The sequence below is a fragment of the Onychostoma macrolepis genome, chromosome 19, assembly GCF_012432095.1.
Source record: "Onychostoma macrolepis isolate SWU-2019 chromosome 19, ASM1243209v1, whole genome shotgun sequence".
In the NCBI taxonomy this organism is placed as follows: domain Eukaryota; kingdom Metazoa; phylum Chordata; class Actinopteri; order Cypriniformes; family Cyprinidae; genus Onychostoma; species Onychostoma macrolepis.
In genome coordinates, this window is record NC_081173.1 from 27,351,768 (window position 1) to 27,376,086 (window position 24,319).

Sequence of the window (24,319 nt, forward strand, 5' to 3'; positions counted from 1 at the left end):
CAACACACACAAAGAATACCAAATGAAGACTCGTTCTCTGGTTGTTTCAAAATCAGTCTAAACGTACAGCTGCTGTTATTAGATAAAAAAAAGAGCAAGAAGTATTAGACAAATATGTTTCACATTATCCAGAATTCAGTCTTTTTTGGATGACTTTCCATGTAGGTACAGTAGATACTGTACCAACACCATTATGGGGCAAAATCGTGTTTCTCCACTGATGCACAAATAAATTGCAAATATTTTGCTATATTACAGTACACTCTTAAAAAGGGGGGTTTTCACAGTGATTGCATTTAAAAACCATTTTTGGTTCCCCAAAGAACCTCTCAGTGAACAGTTCTTAAAAGAACCATTTATTATTAACATGAAGAACATTTGAAAAATCTAAAGAATTGTTTCCCACTATAAAGAACCTTTTGTGTATTTAAAAGGTTCCACTGATGTTAAAGGTTCTTCATGGAACCCTCAATGCCAATAGAGAACCTTTATTTTTAAAAGTGTAGATGTCTTACCAATGAGCCACTTTAGAAGTTATTATAGAGACTAGAGAGTATTATAGTATTATAGTAGTAACATACATCTTTGGATGCTTCTCCTTCAGTCATTTTGCAATGAATGGAGCCTTTAGCCAGGAGGTTGTGTCATCAGATGGTTATCAACGATCCTGAAGTGTTTCGACCCTTAACCATAACACTCTCCTGTTGGCGGGTCAGCAGTGGTGGCCAGCCACTACTCACTCCCTCCTGGCCGCCAGCTCAACTCCTCCCTTCTGCTCCAAATCCAACAAGAGGCTCTCTCTGCTGCCTCTCCCAGTCTTTGTACTGCCTTCTTCTCTTAGTCCCCCTCAGTCCAACGTCTGTCATCAGCTTCCAGGCTGACTGGGCTGGGAAGCCCCTGCATCCCACCTCGACTGGGTACAACCATGTCTGCCAGCCTTTGTCCCTGCAGTTCTGCATCAGGTCTTTATAGCATTCAGACTTCCTTTCAAATGCCTCCTCCCATCCCTCTTCCCACAGCACTGTAAGCTCCACTAGGATGATCTTCTTTCCTTCTGTGGAGAAAAGGACTGCATCGGGTCTTAAAGGGGTCATCAGATGCCCATTTTGCACAAGTTGATATGATACTTTAGGGTCTTAATTAAAAGTCTATAACATACTTTGGTTAAAATTTCTCAATTTCTCAATGGTAGTGTAAAAACACCTTTTTAAACCTGTCAAAATCAGCTCTGTTTTTAGCAAGCCATTATAGTCCATGTTGCTTTAAATGCTAATGAGCTCTGCTGACCCCGCCCCTCTCTTCCGTGGAGTGACAAGCAGACTGTAAACTACAGCCGCGAAACTGGCTAACTAGTACATTATTAGGAAAGGCGATTTGCAAAGATTCATAAAAAAACCCTTATACTCACTTCTGTAGGTGAGGCAGGATCACGAATGATTCGCGCAAACATAGATGCATTTAGGCAGATTGGGGATCAGTGCATTCACTTCAAAGTGAAAGTAATGTTAATCCTCTGCATCTTCAGAGGCTCAGATGTAGGGGAGTAAATGACGACTGCTATATTCATTATTACATCCAACAACAAAGCACCTCAATCGCTTAATCGGAGACATCTTGTCTTCCCCTGCACCGGAGTCGACACAATGGCGGACTGATGACAGCTCACTCAGGGCGGGTCTGCAGACTGCAGACTGCAGGAAGCTTACCCTGGATTTATTGGGCCCTGGTGGCTTTGTCCCCTCCTTGACGAATGTTATACCAGATGGTGGCTTGCTCTTATGTTGCCATTTCCTGGTCCTCTCCTGCTCTAGGATGTCAGCTAGTAGTCAGTACTTTGTCATGGCGCCATCTGTATCTGCCCTGGGCAAGCGTGGTCTTACATCCTGACAAGATGTGTGCCATCGTTCCCTTTTGCCTGCAGAGCTTGCATGTTGGGTCGTCCCTCATCCCCCATCTGTGTAGATTCACAGGGGTTGGAAGGGTGTCATAGAAGGCCCTAAGCAAGAAGGAGATCTGACATGGCTCGAGCCTCCAAAGGTCAGCCCATGTCACCTTCCTCTTGGGGAGATCCCACCTTGTCCAGGCTCCCTGGGGTCCTAGCCCCACAACCTTTGCCTTGCTCCGCTCTTCCTCTAGGCCCCTTACTACAGCCTGGACCATGGCTCTCCTCTCCACAGGGTTGGCTTTCCCCCACTCTTGAAAGTGGATCATTCCCAGGCCTTGCCTTCCCGTGCATGGTGCTCCGATGATGTCTTTGAAGTTCCTTTCTGCTAGGGCCAGAGATGCTGAGGCCTCCCACTTTCGTCCTGACCTGGTTTTTATACCAGCTTCTCCGACCTTGTTGTCTCTTGAGTCCCTGAAGGTCATGGCCACCCTGCACTTCGCTACTTGGAACTCCTCAACCAGGGAAGAGAAGGGTAGTTGTAATTGCCCAGATCTGATGTACAGCCCGACTGATGTGAAGCCTGGAGGGATTCCCAGCCACCTTCTGAGGTGTGAGTTGATCTTAAGTTCCACTCCTTCCACTGCTGTAAGTGGGACCTCATACACTGTCATCAGCCACATCAGTCTGGGGAGCAGGCTATGTTGATAAAGCCATGCTTTAAACTTCCCTGAGAGTCCTGATACATCAGTTTTCTTCAGCCAACCCTCTGCTTGCTTCTCAGTGCTGCGGACATTGTTGTGGTCCCTTAAATGACTCATCGTACCACTTTCCCAGATATTTGATGGGATTGTCTTTGATGGAAGGGATGATCTCGCCTTGTATGACCAGATTGTACTTGAAGGAGATGTTACCCTTCCTAATGACCAAGATCCTTGATTTTCTTGGCTTAAAAGTCATTCTGGCCCACTTTGCCGCCTCATCAAGCTTTGTTAGAACCCACCTAGCCTGTACATGGGATGATGTTGTGATTGTAAGATTGTAAGATGTATAACCCCTGATAGCTGGTTGCCGGATCCCTGAGTCCATCATTGGGCCTCTGGTTTCCTTTTCTCCTGCTTTGATGATGAGGTTCATGCCCATGATGAACAGGGTGGGGGAGACTGTACATCCTGTGACAGTCCCTCTCTCGAGGTGCTGCCACTGTTTGATGTAGTCCTTCGTTTTAAAACAGAGCTTGATTCCATCCAGGTAGCTGCTGATCATCACCTTGATGTGATCTGGGATATGGTAGTACTTCAGAGCTGTCCTGATTAGATCGTGGGGAATAAACCTGTAGGTGTTAGCCAAGTCCAGCCAGACAACTGTCATGTCACCTTTCTTCGCCCTGGCCTCATGTATCATCTGGTTTAGGACTCCTGTGTTTTCCAGGCATCCCGCAAATCCTGGAATCCCACCCTTTTGGATTGAGGTGTTGACATTCTCGATCATGTACGTAGACATCCTCTTTGCCAGCACTGAGAAGAAGACTTTGCATTCAGCACTGAGTAGGGAGATGGTCCTAAATTGGCTTATGCTCGCTGAGGCTTCCTCTTTGAGGACAAAGCATCCTTCTGCCTTTTGCCAGCTTGGTGGAACGGTGCCTTTCTTCCAGATCCTCTGGAGCAGCTTCCACAACCGCCGGAGAAGCTGTGGGAACTTCTTGTACACCCTATAGGGTATACCACTGGGACCTGGGGCTTAAGCCGCTCGTGCCTTTTTAACCACTTCCTGTTGATGTTGAGCATAATGGTGGGGGGCTCTGCCATATCAATTTCTTGATTTTCGTCTAGGGGAAGACGACTGTTTGGGTCACTGTGCGTCTCCTTGAGAGATGCCTCCACCTCCTCTTTAGGGCTATTCAGACTCCCAGATTTAGCTTCTCCCAGTAGAGACCTGGTGAAGTTGTAGGGATCCTTTATGAACTGGGCCCTCCACTTCTCCTTCTCTTTGCTCAGTTTCCTCATCCTTTCCGCCCTTCTTAGTCTCCTAAGGTGCTCCCGAAGCCAGCTAGTGAGTTCCTTTAACCCTTCCTTTTCCTCCATGCTGCTTGCTTTGTACCTCTTGTTAGGGCTCTTGATTTCTTTCCTTAGGCTGTAAATTTCCCTCTCTCTTCTGTTCAGTTGCTTCCCTGCCTTGATGTTGCCCTTCCTCTCTATCGTGCCAAATCATTCCTTTGCTAGATTATACATGATTTTCGTGAGGGTGTTCACTTTCCGCTCAGCTGTGCCCACTGACGTGACTTCAAGGATTCTGTTCAAGTCTTCATCGAAGCTGGCCCACTCCTTGATATCAGACATCTTTGGCCACCTAATCCTCTCCTTCATGGGTTCAGGCTGTGGTATGGCGTTTGTGGAAATGCTCCCTTGGGGTGTAGGTGACTGAGGTGCTGAGAAATCCTTGCTGGAGCTTTCCTGCGTCTCACCAGATTCTAGATCTGCGCGCTGCACCTGTGTCTCCTCCCTCCCACACTTGGTCTTGGCCTGGTGTATTTAGAAGTATTATAGAAATTCTTGGTTCAAACCAGCAGGATTCAATTTAGATGTGTTCCTGGATCAGCATCCTTTGTCATTCCTAGACACGATATTCCTATCAAGCAATCATACACCATATCCTAACCCTAGCCTACTTGTAAAAGCAAGTGATTGGTGGAAAATAATGTTGTTAAAGCTTAATCCAACCCAGTAATCCGATCGGTTGATAGGAATGCTGTTCCAGCCCTAAAAAACATGCTGATCCAGAAAAATGTCCTTGGGAAAATCATGAAAGTTAAGCACTGGCTTCCTAAGCGTGTGTGTTTTTCATTTTTGATATTTTTATCCATAGTATAGTATGAAATTATAGGGAGAAAGAAAAGAACATGGGACTGTGGAGTTTATTTCTTAACCCTGTAAATCTTGACACATGAAATAATAGTCAGAAAAATATTTTTTTTATATAGATGGAACAGTTTATTGAACCTTTAGACAAAATTTAAACAAACAAAAAAAAAAGTTTGCAGGTGTTTTTGTTGAATATCATATTTGATACATCAGGATTGTATGGTTCATGTATTATGATATAGAAGAATTTAGAGCTCATATTCAAGGAGGAAAAAAACATCTCAGTTTTATTCAGAGGCCCAAACTGAGGGAAAATATGCAATTTGGTGCATTTGCTGATATTTATATGGCCATAAACTAAGATTAAATTCTGATAGCTTGTTATGTAAATCAACGAGATCATAAATAACAGTTATCACTGTTGATCATCTCCCAATAATGTGTTGATATTAAATGCTTAGTTTTATGATCAAAGCTCTGGAGTTTTCATTCAAACCATATAATCAGTGGTGGAAATGGGGGTAATAATGGTCATTTTAGATTACCTTTTGGATGTATTTAATTATAAAACACTTTATAATCTATAATAACATTTATTAACAACTTATTTAATGTTTTCTCTAAACCTTCTTGTATTTTTAGACAAGCACCTGCAATTCTGGCCAAATTAAAGATACATTGTGTGTGAATTTGCACATATTACTTTGCAAAAACGTTTGCAGTTAGTTTTTGATATTACATTCTTAAGGACTCTATGCTTACATTTCTTTTCAGGAGCACTAGTGCTCCTACTTAATAAAATAAATAAATAAAAAATTCTGATCAATGACAGGAGGGTCATTCCTGGGATTCGGTAACATTTCAACTTGGAATATCCATGTTTTTCAACTACATGTGATTCAACTTCTAAATACCCCACATCATTAGGCACATATCTCCAAAAATTCATACTTTCCCACCTCAGGCATATTATTTTCAGTTTTTTTTTTTTTTTTCAGCTTTAGACACCTTTTTTTCTCAACCCCATAATGGACAAAATGGGATTGGTTTAAAAAGAATTTTACACAGAAATCATTATAAAACAAACATCTACCTACTGCTCTTGTGTCCCTGATAACAATTTAATGTTAACATTGATCATCATTTTCACATTTTTATAGGACTGAAGCAAAAAATACACAAATTGTGTGTCTACAGTGTCTTTATTTTTGTAAAAAATATTTTTAATTTAAAATTTTAACTATAACCACAATTTTATTGTTTTAGCCCTTAACGTCAGATGGTAATCAGCAAGAAATAGTTTTGTTCTTAATTGTCTTCCCTATATTTTTCTAAAAATGTTAATGTGACAAGGTGTGACAGGGTTGAAGACTGTAACACATTTGAAGGGATACATTGCCTAAAATTAAAATTTTGGTTTTGTTTCTCTCTCATATTGTCCCCTTGTTTCTGGGTCAACATTGTCTTTCTGCTACAAATGTGGGCACAATTTCTGATGTATGATGCTTGTCAATGTTTAAGTGGACATATTACGTCAAAAATTCTATTTAAAACAAAAATATGAATTGTCATGATTTTGGAGTCTATATATTTACTGAAACCATGACTATTTTATATTTTTCTCATTAAAATGATTAATAAATGAAGCAAATAACTCAACCCTGTAACAATGAGAAATACATATATTTGTGATGGGGTTGAGTGTGACGGGGTTGTGGTTTTTCACACAAAATGACCACTGCTCATCATGTAGTGTAGGAGAGTAGACCATATATGGCAGCAATAAAATAAACACATTGTATATACTTTACATATACATTGTATATAATTTTATATACATTGTATATAAAACAATATTAAAATAAAATGTTGAAAAAGTAATAATTTTCCAACTTAATTTTATATGACGGGGTTGAGTTGTGAAGCTTGACAGTACCCTCCCTGACTATAACATGCCTCAAAAATATGAATAAAAAGTATGATACTATAAACCATTTTCTGCACCACTATTAAAGAGACTTGAATGATGTCACTTCTGGTAAATGAAGTCACATATGAGTGGAGACTAAATTATTATGGGCGTAGAATGGTTAGTGAGATGGGGTTGAGTTCAGACTGAGGGACATAACTTTAAAGTCTGTTTTTTATCAAATATTTTGCATTTTTTAGAAAAATATTTTTTACAAGAAAGGAATGCTTACATTGTAGCCAAAAATCACAGGCACTATGCACATTTTGTTAATAATTTTCTAAGTACAAACTCAGGGACATTACAAAATGATTGGTTCAAGATAGATATAAGACATTTTATGCAAAAAATATAAAAATGCAGTAATTATTTTTATTAATTATAATGGACATCCCAAAGTTTTGTGAAAAGCTTCTAATAATTCATTTTGGTGAACCACCACTTTAGAAACTCTGGGGGACTGAAATATTACCGAATCCCAGGAATGACCCAGAAATTAACCTTCCTATTGATATTTGACTCCTTAAAGTTTAAAAAAAATTTTTTTTAAACCTTTGTAATGCCATTTTTCTAACTTAAATGTATGTCATCTTTTGTGCCAAAAAAAAAAAATCTAAACATAAAGCTAAAACAATAAATTCAATTAAAATAATAAGATACAATCAGGAAGAATAAGTTTCCAGTCAAATGAAATCAGCATCAACAATTCATCTTTGCATGCCACAGAAGAGCACAAATGTGGCATTAAGGAATATTTACAGAATTTAAGACAAGACTCAACAACGTTATGAGATTAATGTTTTAAATATAGAAATTTCAATGAATTAAATGACTCAATTTATACTTTAAAAATGAAACAGAAACCGCCAGAAGGTGGCAGCAAGTCACTGCCTTTGTCACTGAATCATTGATTTAATCGATTCGTTCAAACGGCTGATTCATTTAGGAACAAAGCAAGTGACTCTCTTTATGAATGGGTCGTTCGACTTGAAACAGCGCAGAATGATTACTGTATGACATCAAAGTACTGCGAGAGTGATTTGAATGCATAGGATCTGTCTGCTCTCTTATCACTCTCGCGGTACTTTGATGTCATACAGTGATCATTCTGCGCAGCGCTGCTTCAAGTCGAACGCGCCTACTGACTCACTAGATTTGTTCAAAAACAAAGATTCATTCATAAACGAGACAGCGCTGTCAAAGACTATAGATGCGCAGAGACTCAGCTGTGACTTTGTTTTTGAACTATATTTTTGTTGACGAAATAGAGCAAAATAGACAATAGTGTTCCTAAAATGTAAGTCACTAAATATTTACTTTTGTATAAAATCAAAAATGTATAAACTGTTTTCCATTTTAATGAATGAAGCTCTCTACACTGCACACTGAATGTATTATTTACATCATCTCTACACTTTGTTTGTTACAATGAATGACAACAACTGCAGTCTGCCTTCACGGTCTGTGCTGTGAGGAGCAGGATGCGCAGCGATAGAGAAGCATTTCTATTGGCTGCAGTCTGCAGGTATTAAATGGCAATAGACAGCATTGCGCAGCGAACCACGAACACAGCACAACGTTTATATGTAGATCTGGCATCGCTTACGTAGTCTTTTGAATGGATAAAATATAGAAATCACTTTAATTTCCAAATAAACCTAACCAGTTGGAAATGAAACCCTGTCCCCCCTCGAAATTCAAAATCCATGACTTTAAGGGAGTTGTTTTTTTCAATTATACTAAAAGGTATTTTACTTACTGTAAAAGTATAATCTACCAATCAGACGACAGATGGCATGTAGTAGATTGTGTACAACAGTTTTGATCAAGTTGATCATTTAGAGGCCTCAGAAGTCTGAGTATCAAATATGATGCAGTATGCTTTATAGGGTGTTTTTATACTCTACCTGGGGTTGACCTGGCTGACGGGAATATTAAGGCGAGCGGCGATGTCCTCCACAGTCTCGTTACCCTCAGAGATGATCCCGACACCTTTAGCGATGGCCTTGGCCGTGATGGGATGGTCACCGGTCACCATGATGACTTTGATACCTGCTGAGCGGCATTTGCCCACGGCGTCTGGGACGGCGGCTCGGGGAGGGTCAATCATGGACATCAGACCCACAAAGCACAGGTTGTCTGTCTGGAAGTTAATGTCGTCCGTGTCGAAAGCGAATCCTTTGGGGTACTTGTCCTCGGGCAGGAACAAGTGGCAGAAACCTGGATGGAATGAGGAAAAAAGACTGTCAGAATGGATTTATTCTACAGTTTTGAGGTTTTTGGTTTTTCAAGTGCCTTGGATTTATATTCATGTTTGTGCTTCTAAAAGGATTTTCTCACCCAGCACTCTCTCTCCCAGTCCTCCGAGCTCCAGGTAGGCGTTCTGGAAGGCCTCCTTCAATTCCTCGTCCATGGGCTGCTCTTTGCCCTGCAGTATGATGGTGGAGCAGCGGTCCAGGATGCGCTCTGGCGCCCCCTTCATCACCAGCAGGTAATGACTATCGTTACCCTCGTCCGACTCGTGCACTGACAGCTGGTGTGAAAACACATCCAAGCACATGAGAATGAGTGTTAATGAGAACAGAATAGTCTGTTAAATGTGAATCAAGATTAGCATGTTTAATCATTCGTAAGAATTAAAAGAAAATCTTCATTCATAATCAATTTAAGAAATTAAATTAAATATTAAAATATTTTAGTTATTAACAAAAATGTATTAGTATTTCATAACGTGTTATTTCATAACACAAAATACACTTTTTTCTTAGACATTGATATACATTTCAACATAAAATCTTGTGTTAACTTTAAAAAAAGGACAATTATACTGTTTAATACTGGTTTAAGCTGCACAATATTTATTTTGAATAATAACTAAAAAATTGTTGGTACACCACAACAAATTTATTTTGCATTGACAGTAAATCTACAATATTATGTAAGTGAAGGTTACATTGACTGAATATTAACCGAGTTAATGGACGCTGGACTCAATGGATGAAAAATTCAGTCACATCAGATACAGGACAGTACACAAACCTGGTATTTGTTGGTGGAGTTGAAGGGAATTTCGGCCACTTTCTTGTTCTTGTCCCTCATGGCTTTGACGGATCCACAGGACAGCTCGATGCACTTGAGAAGAGCCGATTCAGAGGCGTCACCCGCAACATCACGCTTCAGGATGGGCAGAGAATCCTGTGCCGCCTTAAACACGGCTCTGTTACAGAGCGCCGCCACACGGGCCAGAGCCAACCACGTCCCAGAGCTCTTGTCAAAGGATGCACCTATTAGAGAACACACACAGGATCAATATAGTATCTATATATATATCCTAGCAACCAGCCAGAACAGCCCAGCAACAGCTAGAACGCCCTGATAATCTATTTACACTACCATTCCAAAGTATTGCTTTTAAACAAAGTCTCTTCTGCTCACCAAGGCTAAAATTGTTTGATCAAAAATACAGTAAAAAGTAATATTGTGAAATAGTTTTCTGTTTGAATATTTTCAGTAAACGTTTATTTAATTTTTTAGTAACACATTTGTATGGTTTTAGTTTCAGTTAACTATAACAACCCTGCTTTGGTAACATTTTAAATGTCTTTACTGACACTTTTGATCAATTTAAAGGGATAGTTCACCCAAAAAATGAAAATTCTGTCATCATCTACTCAAGTTGTTTCAAGAGTTTCTTTCTTCTGTTGAACATAACAATTTTGAAGAATGTTGGTACCCCACTGACTTCCATAGTAATTTTTTTCCCATACAATGAAAGTCAGTGGTTACCAGGAACATTTTGGTTACCAACATTCTTCAGAAATATCTTCTTTTGTGTTCAACAGAAGAAAGAAACTCATACAGGTTTGTAACAACTTGAGGGTGACTGCATGATGACAGAATTTTTGGGTGAACTAGCCAATTAATATGGAAGCCCGTTTCCGCCACTGAATAAAAACTAAAACAAGGTAATTGCGATTTTTTTATCTCGCAATTCTGACTTTTTTTTCTCACAAGTATGACATCTTTTCTCAAAACTGTGAGAAATAAACTCACAATTGTAAGTTATAAAGTCCAATTCTGAGGGGAAAAAAAACTATTTTCTTATAATTGCGAGTTTATATCTCACAATTCTGACTTTATAACTCGCAATTGTTTAAATCTTGTAATTCTGAGAAAAAAAGTCAGAATTGTGAGCTAAATTCTTTTTTTTTTTTTTACTCAGTAGCAGAAACAGGCTTCCATACTTTAACGCATCCTTGCCTTGTTTTAACAAAAAACTACAACAAAAACAATCTTAATGACCCCAAACTTTCGAAAGGTAAAATCGATCTATTCTGCATCTACTGCCCTAGCAACTCACCCGACTGATCTTCGGTGGTGTCCGCCTCGTGGATCTGATTGTCGAACCACATGTGGGCAACAGTCATGCGGTTCTGCGTCAGGGTGCCGGTTTTATCAGAGCAGATGGTGGATGTGGATCCCAGTGTCTCCACAGCCTCCAGATTCTTCACCAGGCAGTTCTTACGGGCCATGCGCTTGGCCGTGAGCGTCAGACACACCTGAGAGACACAAACAGAACGACAGAAAGAGAGAAACAGAAACAGAGGAGCAGAAAAATGGAACCAAAGGAAGTGTGAGGCAGAAGTTGAAAGGAAAAGGTGGTGGAGAGAAAGAGAAACGAACAGAATTTTAGTGGCATAATGCTGTTGGTAATGTGGCACAATGCAGCATCGTGCAGTAAGAGAACCGTGTGAAATCAAAAACAGGCTCTGAGGAGCAAAGCCAAGCACAGCGAGAAGCAGAGAGGTCAGAAACATACTCTACATGTCTATCTTTTGTTATTGACATCAAAAGACGAGCCAATCTAAGGTATATTTGCACAAATTCATCTGTTAGACAGATGCCAAAATAAACAGTTTTGACATGCCCTTATCATCCAAACCCCCCTAAAATATGACATATACAAATAAATAACCCAGAATATGTTAAATAAAAACAACAACTTTTGTGTAGACCATCATTTTTCTGAGGTGAATTATTGGCTGCTGAGAACATGCAAAATGCAGGTATTACACATGTACTTTTTTCAAATTTTAGTCATGACTGAAATAATAACAAGTCTTTTAGACCACGATCTATCGTGACAGACTACAACTATAATTTATACAACTATAATCAGATTTAGAGAAAACTCATTAAAAATTTCATTAAAAAAATCGTTTTACTAATTTCAAGCATTTTGCATAACACCAGATTTAAAAATCAAAATTTCTCTATATCACATTAATAATTGTTATCCATATTGTTTTTGTTTACTTTTGTCCTTTTTTTGAAGTCCAGTATCACACCCTTATGGCAATGTTGAGATGCTTCTTTTAATCAATGAAACATATGCAAGTTATAAAGGGTAGTAGAACTGTTTTCAACATTTCTTGAGCAGCAAATCAGCATATTAGAATGATTTCTGAAGGATCACGTGACACTGAAGTCTGGAGTAATGATGCTGAAAATTCAGCTGCGCATCACAGGAATAAATTACATTTTAAAGTATATTCAAATACAAACCAGGTATTTTAAATGATAATAATATTTCACAATATTACTGTTTTCACTGTATTTTTGTTCAAATAAGTGCAGCCTAACAGACTTTTAAAAACAAGAGACACAGTTGTGTCTATAAGCTACAGCACAAATTATAAGGGTTTCAGAAACATATTACTGTAGTATCTTACAAAAACTTTGACTTTTTATTATTCATAAGCATTGAAGATTGCAAAACGTTTTCAAAAACTACAAGAAAAATCCAGGTAGTGGATTTAAGCGTTCAAAAAAGATTTTACAGTTAGAAAATTTAGCTAAAAAATAAAGAGCTGGAAAATAAATTTAATACCCTTGGTTTTCTTCTTTTAATGAAATAAAATGATGTATTTTTAATTTAAAAAAAATAATTAACATTTAATGTACATATAGAATTTATAATATATAAATCGATACATATATATGACATTTAATTTGCCAGTTTGGTTCAAAAAGCATTAGCAACCTTACAGTCAAATAATATTTGTAAAAAGTCTCAATGTCGGTGTATTAAGCATGCATTGTCAGCATGCACATTTGCTTTGCATTATGAATTACACATTTGTGAATACAGTGATGCACAAAACCGAGCTCGACGTCTGCGTAGAGTATGTTTGAGGCCTAGTTGTGCACGGCAGCCAGAGGCACAGGCCAGCCCCAATGCACAGCACAGCACTACGTGGCAGCCACTAGCTCGCACAGGCAACTAGAGATACCACAGAGTAATACTTTTTCAGATTTTCATATTGGCCTAGGCTTTCAACAGTGAGTCTGTAAAAGAATACAGGAAGGGAAAGAGAGGAACAGACAGTGAGAAAGAGAGAGAGACAGCGATAGAGTCACGAGGAGTCACAGATATGAAGGATTAGAGAGATGGAATACAGTTCAAGAACACACACGGTGATATTCAACAATACTGGAGCATTCACTGACACCACACAACCACATTCCAGAAGCCACAACACTCACTAACACTGTCAAGAGTTACACCGAAGAAATTAACCAGAGACGAAAAAGGACAGACAACAGGTACACACAGAGTAAAGTGTCCAAATATAATCTTATGGAATATGTTCAGAATGGCACACTACTACAATACTTGAACTAGAGAACTGTGGCAGTAGTAGAAATTGAAGCCTGACTTTCCTGTAACCTGACCACACCTGACTAGAACTGTAAAATTAAAAGAAAGAAACTAAACTAAAACAAAATTCACTCGCTCAATTTCTTATTTTTACACATAGAAATTTCAATTTCTTATTTCTTATTTTTTAAATGCTATATTTCCCCAATGATGAATAAATGAAATATCAAACATGATTTTGCATAAACATTTTATTGTATTTATTTAATTATTTATTTATGTTTTTGACTAATTATTAGTTTGGAATGCCAATATGTTTTATTTATTTTATTATTATTATTTTTACGTCTTTTTAAAAAAAATTTTTTAAACAAAATACACTGTCGTTTAAAGGTTTGGGGTCAGTAAGATTTCTAATGTTTTTGAAAGAAATCTCTCACTTAATTATGCATTAAATTAAGTCCAAAGTGACATGTAAAGATATTTAACTTGCTGAATAAAATGATTAATTTCTTTTTAAAAAAATCTTTTGAACGATAGTGTAAATTTATTTACTGACATATGTGACCATGGACCACAAAACCAGTCATAAGGGTCAATTTTTCTAAACTGAGATTCATGCATCATCTGGAAGCTGAATAAATAAGCTTTCCATTGATGTATGGTTTGTTAGGGTCGGACAATATTCGGCTGAGATGTAACTATTTGAAAATCTGGAATCTGAGAAAATTGCCTTTAAAGTTGTCCAAATGAAGTTCTTAGCAATGCATATTACTAATCAAAAATGAAGTTTTTAAATTTACTAAATATCTTCATGGAACATGATCTTTACTTAATATCCTAATGATTTTTGGCATAAAAGAAAAATCCATAATTTTGTCCCATACAATGTATTTTTGGCTATTGCTATAAATATACCCCAGCGACTTAAGACTGGTTTTGTGGTCCAGGGTCACATATCATTGCCCCTCGTGAATTAATACAGCGAATATAATCTATCACACAACTGTATTAAATGTTTATCGTTGCATATGGCGTAATGTTCCACATAATATTTCACATACTCAGTAGGCAGTCTGCAGTACATACTGTGCAGTATGTAGTACATAATGTGAAATATGTTAATATGTTGTATGTCCATTCCAAACAAAGACACAAACAAAAGAAAAAAAACAAAAAGACGACAAACACACACATTAAGTCACAAATTATATAGAAAAATAACAATAAAAAACATGTACGTGTCACACTTAAACACTTGCAGGGACACCAAAACATACTACAAAATTCCGACACTGAGAAAGAGAGGGAGAAAGCAGGAGTCCTCACAGTGACGGTGGCCAGCAGTCCCTCGGGCACGTTGGCGACGATGATGCCGATGAGGAAGATGACGGCCTCCAGCCAGCTGTAGCCCAGAATGATTGACAGGATGAAGAAGGAAACGCCCAGGAAGACGGCCACGCCGGTGATGATTTGGATGAAGTGCTCGATCTCCTTGGCGATGGGGGTCTTTCCGGTCTCCAGGCCGGAGGTCAGAGTGGCAATGCGGCCCATGACGGTTCGGTCACCGGTGCAAACGACAATCCCACGAGCGGTACCTGACAGGAGAAGATAACAGAGAACTAAGTTGATATTATTTTATTATGTGAGAAGAAAGAGTTATAAAATGTGTGACTTTTGCTATTTTAAGCTTCAGTATTTAGTGGTAGTGTTTCTAGTTCATAAATTATACAACATTTAGTTATAAGTTTTGCATTAAAGTTAATGTTCCTATTACTGAGCAAATGAAATCACTTATTTTGCCTTACGAATTATAAAATAATACAAATGACATATAATATATAAACCACTGTTCAAAAGTTTGGTGTTTTTTTTAATGTTTCTCATGCTCATCAAGGCTGCATTTATTTAATAAACAATATATATAAATATTATTACAATTTAAATAACTGTTCTATTTAATATATTTTATAACAGAATTTATTCCTGTGAGTCAAAGCTGAATTTTCAGCATCATTACTCCAGTCTTCAGTGTCACATGATCCTTCAGAAATCATTCTAATATGCTGATTTGCTGCTCAAGAAACATTTCTTATTATTATCAATGTTGAAAACACTTGTGCTGCTTAGTTTTTTGCAAAACACGTTTTTTAAATGTAAAGTAGAAATCTTTTGTAACATTATAAATGTCTTTACTGTCAATTTTGATGAATTTAAAGCTTTCTTGCTGAATAAACACATTCATTTATTTAAAAAAATATAAAAAATTAAATGTGTAAATCATTTTTATTTAACGACCACAACTGAGGATGATCTTTGAATTTGTTATTTGACCTAATAAAGCTCTTTAAAAAATAACAATGTCTCATATTAGCCATTTTGTTTCTTATTTTGTCTTTTAATATCTCATAAAATAAAATAAAATAAAATAATAATAAATCCAGTATGACATAGTGATTTGATGTCTTGTTTTGGAATGATTTCATTTCACTTGAGTTCTGTGCCACATTCTAGAAACCTCATAATGTTGTTGTGTAAATCCACCACACGGTGGCAGGAGAGCGTCACCCCAGAGCTGAGTCTGAATCTGAAGGAAGGACATTGTCTGAGATCAGGAAACACTGACACCCTGCTGACAGCACACAGCAGTGTGCATATGCAACATCTCCTGACCAATCAAAACATGTACGTGTCACACTTAAACACTTGCAGGGACACCAAAACATACTACAAAATTCCGACACTGAGAAAGAGAGGGAGAAAGCAGGAGTCCTCACAGTGACGGTGGCCAGCAGTCCCTCGGGCACGTTGGCGACGATGATGCCGATGAGGAAGATGACGGCCTCCAGCCAGCTGTAGCCCAGAATGATTGACAGGATGAAGAAGGAAACGCCCAGGAAGACGGCCACGCCGGTGATGATTTGGATGAAGTGCTCGATCTCCTTGGCGATGGGGGTCTTTCCGGTCTCCAGGCCGGAGGTCAGAGTGGCAATGCGGCCCATGACGGTTCGGTCACCGGTGCAAACGACAATCCCACGAGCGGTACCTGACAGGAGAAGATAACAGAGAACTAAGTTGATATTATTTTATTATGTGAGAAGAAAGAGTTATAAAATGTGTGACTTTTGCTATTTTAAGCTTCAGTATTTAGTGGTAGTGTTTCTAGTTCATAAATTATACAACATTTAGTTATAAGTTTTGCATTAAAGTTAATGTTCCTATTACTGAGCAAATGAAATCACTTATTTTGCCTTACGAATTATAAAATAATACAAATGACATATAATATATAAACCACTGTTCAAAAGTTTGGTGTTTTTTTTAATGTTTCTCATGCTCATCAAGGCTGCATTTATTTAATAAACAATATATATAAATATTATTACAATTTAAATAACTGTTCTATTTAATATATTTTATAACAGAATTTATTCCTGTGAGTCAAAGCTGAATTTTCAGCATCATTACTCCAGTCTTCAGTGTCACATGATCCTTCAGAAATCATTCTAATATGCTGATTTGCTGCTCAAGAAACATTTCTTATTATTATCAATGTTGAAAACACTTGTGCTGCTTAGTTTTTTGCAAAACACGTTTTTTAAATGTAAAGTAGAAATCTTTTGTAACATTATAAATGTCTTTACTGTCAATTTTGATGAATTTAAAGCTTTCTTGCTGAATAAACACATTCATTTATTTAAAAAAATATAAAAAATTAAATGTGTAAATCATTTTTATTTAACGACCACAACTGAGGATGATCTTTGAATTTGTTATTTGACCTAATAAAGCTCTTTAAAAAATAACAATGTCTCATATTAGCCATTTTGTTTCTTATTTTGTCTTTTAATATCTCATAAAATAAAATAAAATAAAATAATAATAAATCCAGTATGACATAGTGATTTGATGTCTTGTTTTGGAATGATTTCATTTCACTTGAGTTCTGTGCCACATTCTAGAAACCTCATAATGTTGTTGTGTAAATCCACCACACGGTGGCAGGAGAGCGTCACCCCAGAGCTGAGTCTGAATCTGAAGGAAGGACATTGTCTGAGATCAGGAAACACTGACACCCTGCTGACAGCACACAGCAGTGTGCATATGCAACATCTCCTGACCAATCAAAACAACAGCATTACACAACTGACAAGAGCTATAGACACATTAATACTGCACTAACACTGACTGAGAGGGAAATCAGTCATCTCTGAGAGAACTATACGTGTAATTGCTTTTATTAAAGCAGTCAGATTTGTTACAATGAATATTAATCATCATTCACAGGTAGAAAACATCCAGAAAGACTGGATGAGCAAATGATGAAACCTCATTTGGGATTCAGCAGTGATAGTGACACAGTGAAGAAAATGTCATTAGCTCCTGCAGTACTATTCATTTATTCAGTCAGATCTGAATTGTTCAGTGTTTTATCATCAAAACGAAGCAAAATGTGTGGAAAAACAGAGTGAAAAATGAGGGTGTGAGCAATCGCGTGGGCAGCAGACGAGTGGCAAGACGGGGTGCAGAAGTGAGAGGTTGTTGTCATGACAACATCTTTCCTCTACAGCTGTTCTTGACGAAAAAAGACCAGGAAAAAATAGAGAGATTGGAAAAAGGGTGAAATGAAAAAGCAGAAATCGATCAGAGAAGATGAGTTCATAAAGAACAGGAAATGAAAAAACAAAATAGAGAGAGCGAGAGAGACAGCATGCAGGAGAATACGGAGCAGTGATGCAGCTGCTATGGCAACCGTACCCTCAACGCAGTTGGTGGAGAAGAAGGCGATGTTACGGGTTTCCAGAGGGTTGTCATGGGTGCAGTCAGGTGACCTGGTCTGAGGCTCTGATTCGCCCGTCAGGGAGGAGTTATCAACCTTGAAGAATAAAAAATATATACATGTGTAACAAAGTAGCGTTGATTTGATGGAGCCTTGTCCAAATGCGTCCAAAATGTGTTAGCAGTGTGTGTGCACGACCACCCTATAATGATAAAAATCCACCCGCTCCTTTTTTTTTAAATCCCCATAAATCATAAACAGTGTCTCAGAACAAGCCGTTTGCGGAATTTGTAAAATTTGCCTATTTTACAAGCCCTGCCCACGACTGTTGACGGACACTGCCGCATTGGCAGAGACCCCGCCCTGAGTGAGCCGCACACAATCCGCCATGTTTATCTTCACGCTAGAGCATTTAAAAGCAGCATTCAAGTAAGAAATGTTCTCTTATTAGAGCTACAGAAGTTATTCAGACCAGAGCAGTGAGTGATTTTCTGCTTTTATTTCATTGTTTGGGTAATATTAACAGCATAGACAGCTGTATATTACGCTGCTGTCACTTTATACACAGATCTAATATAAACATGCGATTTCTTTCCCAGCTGTTTACCTTCACAGACATAACCGACTATGTTTATGTAACTTATGTGTGTATTTGACAGTTTAAGCGCAATAAGAACTTAGTTTAGTACTAACATGCCGTGTGACAGCTGCTTTCTGTGCGCGGCTCATTTGCATTTAAAGATACATGCACGAAAACAATGTGTTTCTGCTTCCACTCAAAATAGGCATGAGATTTTTCAGGCCTTACAGTCAGGCAGACAGACAGACAGACAGACAGATAGATAGATAGATAGATAGATAGATAGATAGATAGATAGATAGATAGATAGATAGATAGATAGATAGATAGATAGATAGATAGATAGATAGATAGATAGATAGATAGATAGATAGATAGATAGATAGATAGATAGATAGATAGATAGATAGCAAACATATCTATTTTGCTGCTAGATGCACGTTAAACAGACAGAGCACAATAGAATAGGAGTGCAATAATTCTGAGTAAAATATATATTTTGCTAAAATATTTGTTGTTGGACATTAAATGTGTCTTTTGTGGAATTTTAAAGCTACATATAAGTGTATTTTTATGATAGCAGTAACTGTAAAGGGACTATTGTAATGGGTAGCCTAAATCAAATGTTAGCTAGTACAGTCCTAATTACTAAACTCAGATTAGTTAATTTGTGTTTCTTATTACAGTTAAAAGCGTCATTTTCTTTATTTTTTATTTTCATTTTTAATTCAGTGATTTTAACTTTTAATTTAGTTATTTTAATGCTTTAAAGAGCAATTTTAGATTGTAATGTTCTAATGTTCTGCTATCTGTTCTGCAAACTATAAAAGGCACAGCTGTCATAAAACCAGAGAGAAAGGCTGCATGGCTAGAAACTGTAAAAAATAAATAAATAAATAAATCAAATAATACTATGTGAGTCAGTGGCAATATCATTGTGTTCCTGTTGGTCAGTGTTAGAGGAGCTCAGTTTAGCCTGACAGTTAACCTGCTTTAGACCAGGTTAGTTTCCCAGCATAAGTTGCCACAGTGACTAAGCTTGATCTAGGCCTATGTTAAATTTGCTTTATGGAACCAAATCATTTGACAATTGACTAACTGAAATAAGCCTGGCTTATTTGGTTATTTGCATTGAATCACATTGTGTTGAATCATATTGAAATCGGGTCGCACTGCATCGTAATAGCGGTGAATCGTATCGCATCGCATCGGTACCTATTTCATATGTATCTTTAATGTATCGTATCGTTGGCTATGCATCGAGATGCGTATCGTATCGGCCTCAGACATGAGATGCACATCCCTAGTGTTCATACAACCCCAATTCCAAAGAAGTTGTAAAATTTTGTAAAATGCAATAAAATCAAGAATCTGTGATTTGTTCATTCTCTTTAACTTTTATTTGATTGACAGAAGTACAAAGAACAGATTTTCAAAGTTCAGTGTAAATGTATTTTGTAAATATGAACAAATTTTGTTTTTGACGGCTGCAACACATTCCAAAAAAGTTGGGACAGAGGCAAAATAAAAGTGAAAAGGTTATAGAATATCCACTTTAAACTGTTTAGAAACAGTTCACAGTAAGCAGGTGAATTGGTAATAGGTCAAGGTATCATGTTTGGGTATAAAAGGAGCATCTCAGTCTTTGCCAACAAAGATGGGTCATGGCTCATCACTTTGTGCCAAATTTCACGAGAGAAGTGTCAAACAAATCACATTTCGCAATGATCATGAAAAGGAGAATCAGACAACAACAAACACAGACTGCTGAGCATCTGAAGTCTTGTATCAAGCCAGATTGGACAAAAATATTGCTTGCAGAACTTTAACAATTAGTATCCTCAATTCCTAAACAATTAAACATTGTAATTAAAAGGACCGTTGATGTGACACAGTGTTAAACATGCCTCTGTCCCAACTTTTTTTGGAGTGTGTTGCAGCCATCAAAATCAAAATTTGTTCATATTTACAAAATACATTTACATTGGTCAGTGAAAACTTTGGAAATCTTTTCTTTGTACTTTTGTCAATTGAATAAAAGTTAAAGAGAACGAACAAATCACAGATTCTTGATTTTATTGAGTTTTACAAAATGTCCCAACTTTTCTGGAATTGGGGTTGTAATAGATATTTCCAGCCATGTTTTTGTTTAGATACTGTACCTTGCAGCCATGAGCAGAGATGATCCTGAGGTCAGCAGGGATCCTGTCTCCTCCCTTCACCTCCACCAGATCACCAGCCACCACCTCCTCAGCATTAATCTGGAGCTTCTCACCTTCACGGATCACTAAAGCTTGCTGTGGACAGCACACACACACACACACACATCAATTTCAGCCTCTAATGACTTTAAGGCCAAAGGAGAGATTAGAGGAGCATTAATATAGTCTAGAGGCTTCAGAGACTCAGTGCGGGGAGATAATAATTCGGATTATGACCAGAGAGGAAAACAGTGGATTAAGATTTATTGGTTATTTGAGTTTTCCTTTTGATCCACTCAGACTATTATAGAGTTGAGGAGCACAGCTAGAAATATGCACTGAAAATTTTTGTCACTTTTGAATTATAATTTGGCTGAAGTAGGATTAGGAATCAGAGCTGAGGATATTAAAGAAATTTTATTTTGTGTACCTGGGGAACCATGTTCTTGAAAGACTCCATGATCTTCGAGCTCTTGGCCTCCTGGAAGTAGGAGAAGCAGCCAGTGATGATGACCACAGCAGACAGCACGATCCCCAGATACAACTGTGGAGCAGAGAGAGAGAGAGAGAGAGAGAGAGCAGGAGGACAGGTTATCAAATTAATGTGGAGAAAATCCTCAGGAGATCACTGACCTTGATTTCTCTGTTTCACCTTGTTTGCCTCATTTAGCCCACAAACCAAAATGGAAAGCATTATGGTCAAATTCTCCATTACAGCACACCAGAAATCATTGGCTGAAGCCAACCATGAATGATTATGATATCAAGGCAGATTTCTCTCTACACTTTGCATGCATCATTATGCTTTTTTCCCTGTGTCTCTTGTGACAGCAAATACATTTATAATTTTAGAATTGTTTATATATATATATATATATATATATATATATATATATATATATGAATGTATGAATTTAATGTTTCCTTTTATCAAAGAAATTCTTTTAAATATGAACTTTCTATTCAAAACAATTCCAATTCGTTAAATAAAAATGATTTACACATTTAATTATTTATATTTTTTTAAATAAATGAATGCGTTTATTCAGCAAGAAAGCTTTAAATTCATCAAAATTGACAGTAAAGACATTTATAATGTTACAAAAGATTTCTATTTTACATTTAAAAAACGTGTTTCACAAAAAACTAAGCAGCACAAGTGTTTTCAACACTGATAATAAAGAGAAAAGTTTCTTGAGCAGCAAATCAGCATATTAGAATGATTTCTGAAGGATCATGTGACACTGAAGTCTGGAGTAATGATGCTGAAAATTCAGCTTTGCATCACAGGAATAAATTACACTTTACAATATAATCAAATAGAAAAGAGTTATTTTAAATTGTAATAATATTTCACAATATTTCTATTTTTACTGTACTTTTGATGAAATAAATGCAGTCTTGGTAAGCATAAGAGACTTTTTTCAAAAATATTTTAAAATCCTACTGACCTGAACAGTAGTGTATACAGTATGTTTCTTGGACTAAAATGACTTTGCCAGAATATATGAACAGTTTTGAATAGCTGAACAGAAGATGCATTACTGGTCATGCTAATGAACCATGCTAACCAGTCAAAGCTTGACCTCATAACAAAGTGCAAAACATTCAGTGAGATAGGGACTGAAAATGTTTTGTCTTAATTAATTTGCTAAAACTGAAAAGTGGGAAGTGAGGCTTGTTTTTATTCTTTCTCAACCCGACTTCTTCAAAATGCTTTCTGCCACCCATGGCTTTTCTCCAAACTAAAGACACTATAAAAGGAACAGATCGTATTTAAAACAGTATTATTAATAATAAAAAATTATTTGTGGATTACAAATAAAAGACTAGCCATTGAATAGGATTGCTGACTATGTCACAAACATGGCCTTATCTACTCACAGGAAAATTGTCCTAAATCTGGCCTACTCCAAACGGCAGCATAACGCATATTTTTGTGCAAATGTATGCTTTTGTGCACATGTGTGAGTTCTCACATTGTCTCCAGCAGGCTCGTCCTCCGTGGCGGCCTGGATGGCGTAGGCCAGGAAGCAGAGGATGGCTCCGATCCACAGCAGGATGGAGAATCCACCGAAGAGCTGTCGGCAGAATTTGACCCACTCCGGGGTGGTCGGGGGCGGGGTGAGAGCGTTGGGACCATCCCGAGCGAGGTACTCCGCTGCCTTGGCATTAGTCAGACCCTTCAGGGGACAAGAGAGTGTGAGAAGAAATCTGACTCATGAGTCAAACACTACTGCGCTGCCACTAGAGGGCGATGGTGGCGGTGTGTTTTAGGAGATTTGTTGAGATCACAGTTCCTGCTCTAAAACATTAGTGCTTCAGATAAGCTCATTAAGGTGAAATTAGTTCTCTGTTAAAGGGATAGTTTATCTGGGTAAACAAACAGTTGCTGGTCCCTATTGACCTCCATTGTATTTTTTTTTACATATTATAGAATTAACTGTCTGGTTACCAAATTTTTCAATATATCTTCTTTTGTGTTCAACAGAAGAAAGAAACTCATACAGGATTAGAACAACTTGAGGGTGAGTAAATGGTGGCATTTTTGGGTGGGCTGTCCCTTTAAGTTGCTTTGAATGAGGAGAATCTGTTAAAGGGCAAGTTAACTGGCAAGTTTTACATTTTAAATAATAATAATAAAAAATCTATTTTTATTTATTTATTAATTATTATTATTTAAATAGAACAGTTCACTGATGCTTAGACAAAATATTTTAAAACAAAATAAAAAAGTCAGCAGACTTTTTTTTTCTTTTTCTTTTTCTTTTTTTTTTGAATATCATACTTGATATATCAGGCTTTTATGGCTCATATAATATACTATAGGAGAATATGGAGCACATAGTTGAGGAGGGGGAAAACAATTTATTCAGAGGTCCAAACTGAGCAAAATATGCAATTTGCTGCATGTGCTGATATTTATATGACCAGTAAGATGAAATTTTGATAGCTTGTTGTAATGTAAATCAATGAGAAGCCTATCAGTATCAATCAACAGTATATCATAAAAAAAAAATGCATCTAAATATCAGTTGTCACTTTATATCTCCTAATAATATGTCTTAGTAAGATGATATTTAAATGCTTAGTTTTTATTGTGGGGCAAAACATACGAGCAAATAAATGTTAATCAAGGATGAACAAACAAGCAATAATCAAAAGCCTGATGCATCATATTTGATACTAATATTTTAATTATTTTTTATTAAAATTTTTAATCATTGTCATTTAAAAAAATATTACGGATAATCAAGGATTTTGTTATATTACTAACATTATAAAAGTTATTTTTGTGTTTACTTAATAAAAATAACAGCAAAAAGACACATGAACCACGACCTGATACTAAAAGACCTTTAACTTGATAAAAAGCACAAATTAT

The 24,319-nt window shown here is 37.1% G+C and overlaps 2 protein-coding genes across 3 annotated transcripts in view; both read right to left on the bottom strand.

The window, feature by feature from the left end:
• The window catches only part of atp1a3a (ATPase Na+/K+ transporting subunit alpha 3a), a 47,577-nt gene that overhangs the window by 7,018 nt on the left and 16,240 nt on the right, over positions 1-24,319 (bottom strand). The window contains exons 4-12 of one of the 2 annotated variants that reach the window (XM_058752860.1): positions 22,914-23,117; positions 21,365-21,478; positions 20,896-21,030; positions 18,132-18,249; positions 16,151-16,419; positions 11,073-11,271; positions 9,752-9,996; positions 9,053-9,245; positions 8,620-8,932 (exon numbers count right to left, since the gene is read on the bottom strand). In XM_058752860.1, coding sequence (XP_058608843.1) covers positions 8,620-8,932; positions 9,053-9,245; positions 9,752-9,996; positions 11,073-11,271; positions 16,151-16,419; positions 18,132-18,249; positions 20,896-21,030; positions 21,365-21,478; positions 22,914-23,117 — 1,790 coding nt within the window. Of the gene's footprint in view, positions 1-8,619; positions 8,933-9,052; positions 9,246-9,751; positions 9,997-11,072; positions 11,272-14,702; positions 15,203-16,150; positions 16,420-18,131; positions 18,250-20,895; positions 21,031-21,364; positions 21,479-22,913; positions 23,118-24,319 lie in introns of those variants that run through there. The other variant, XM_058752859.1, reaches the window with a different exon arrangement.
• LOC131525365 (uncharacterized) lies at positions 4-5,256 on the bottom strand. The gene is made up of 2 exons (XM_058752862.1): positions 1,409-5,256; positions 4-1,054 (listed from the first exon to the last, which is right to left on the bottom strand). Exon 1 carries the CDS (start codon positions 2,701-2,703, stop codon positions 1,816-1,818), a length of 888 nt encoding a protein of 295 aa, XP_058608845.1. The 5' UTR covers positions 2,704-5,256; the 3' UTR covers positions 4-1,054; positions 1,409-1,815.

Excerpts from the sequence above, each read along its gene's own strand:
- LOC131525365 (XM_058752862.1), bottom strand. The coding sequence starts at position 2,703 with ATGAGTCATTTAAGGGACCACAACAATGTCCGCAGCACTGAGAAGCAA.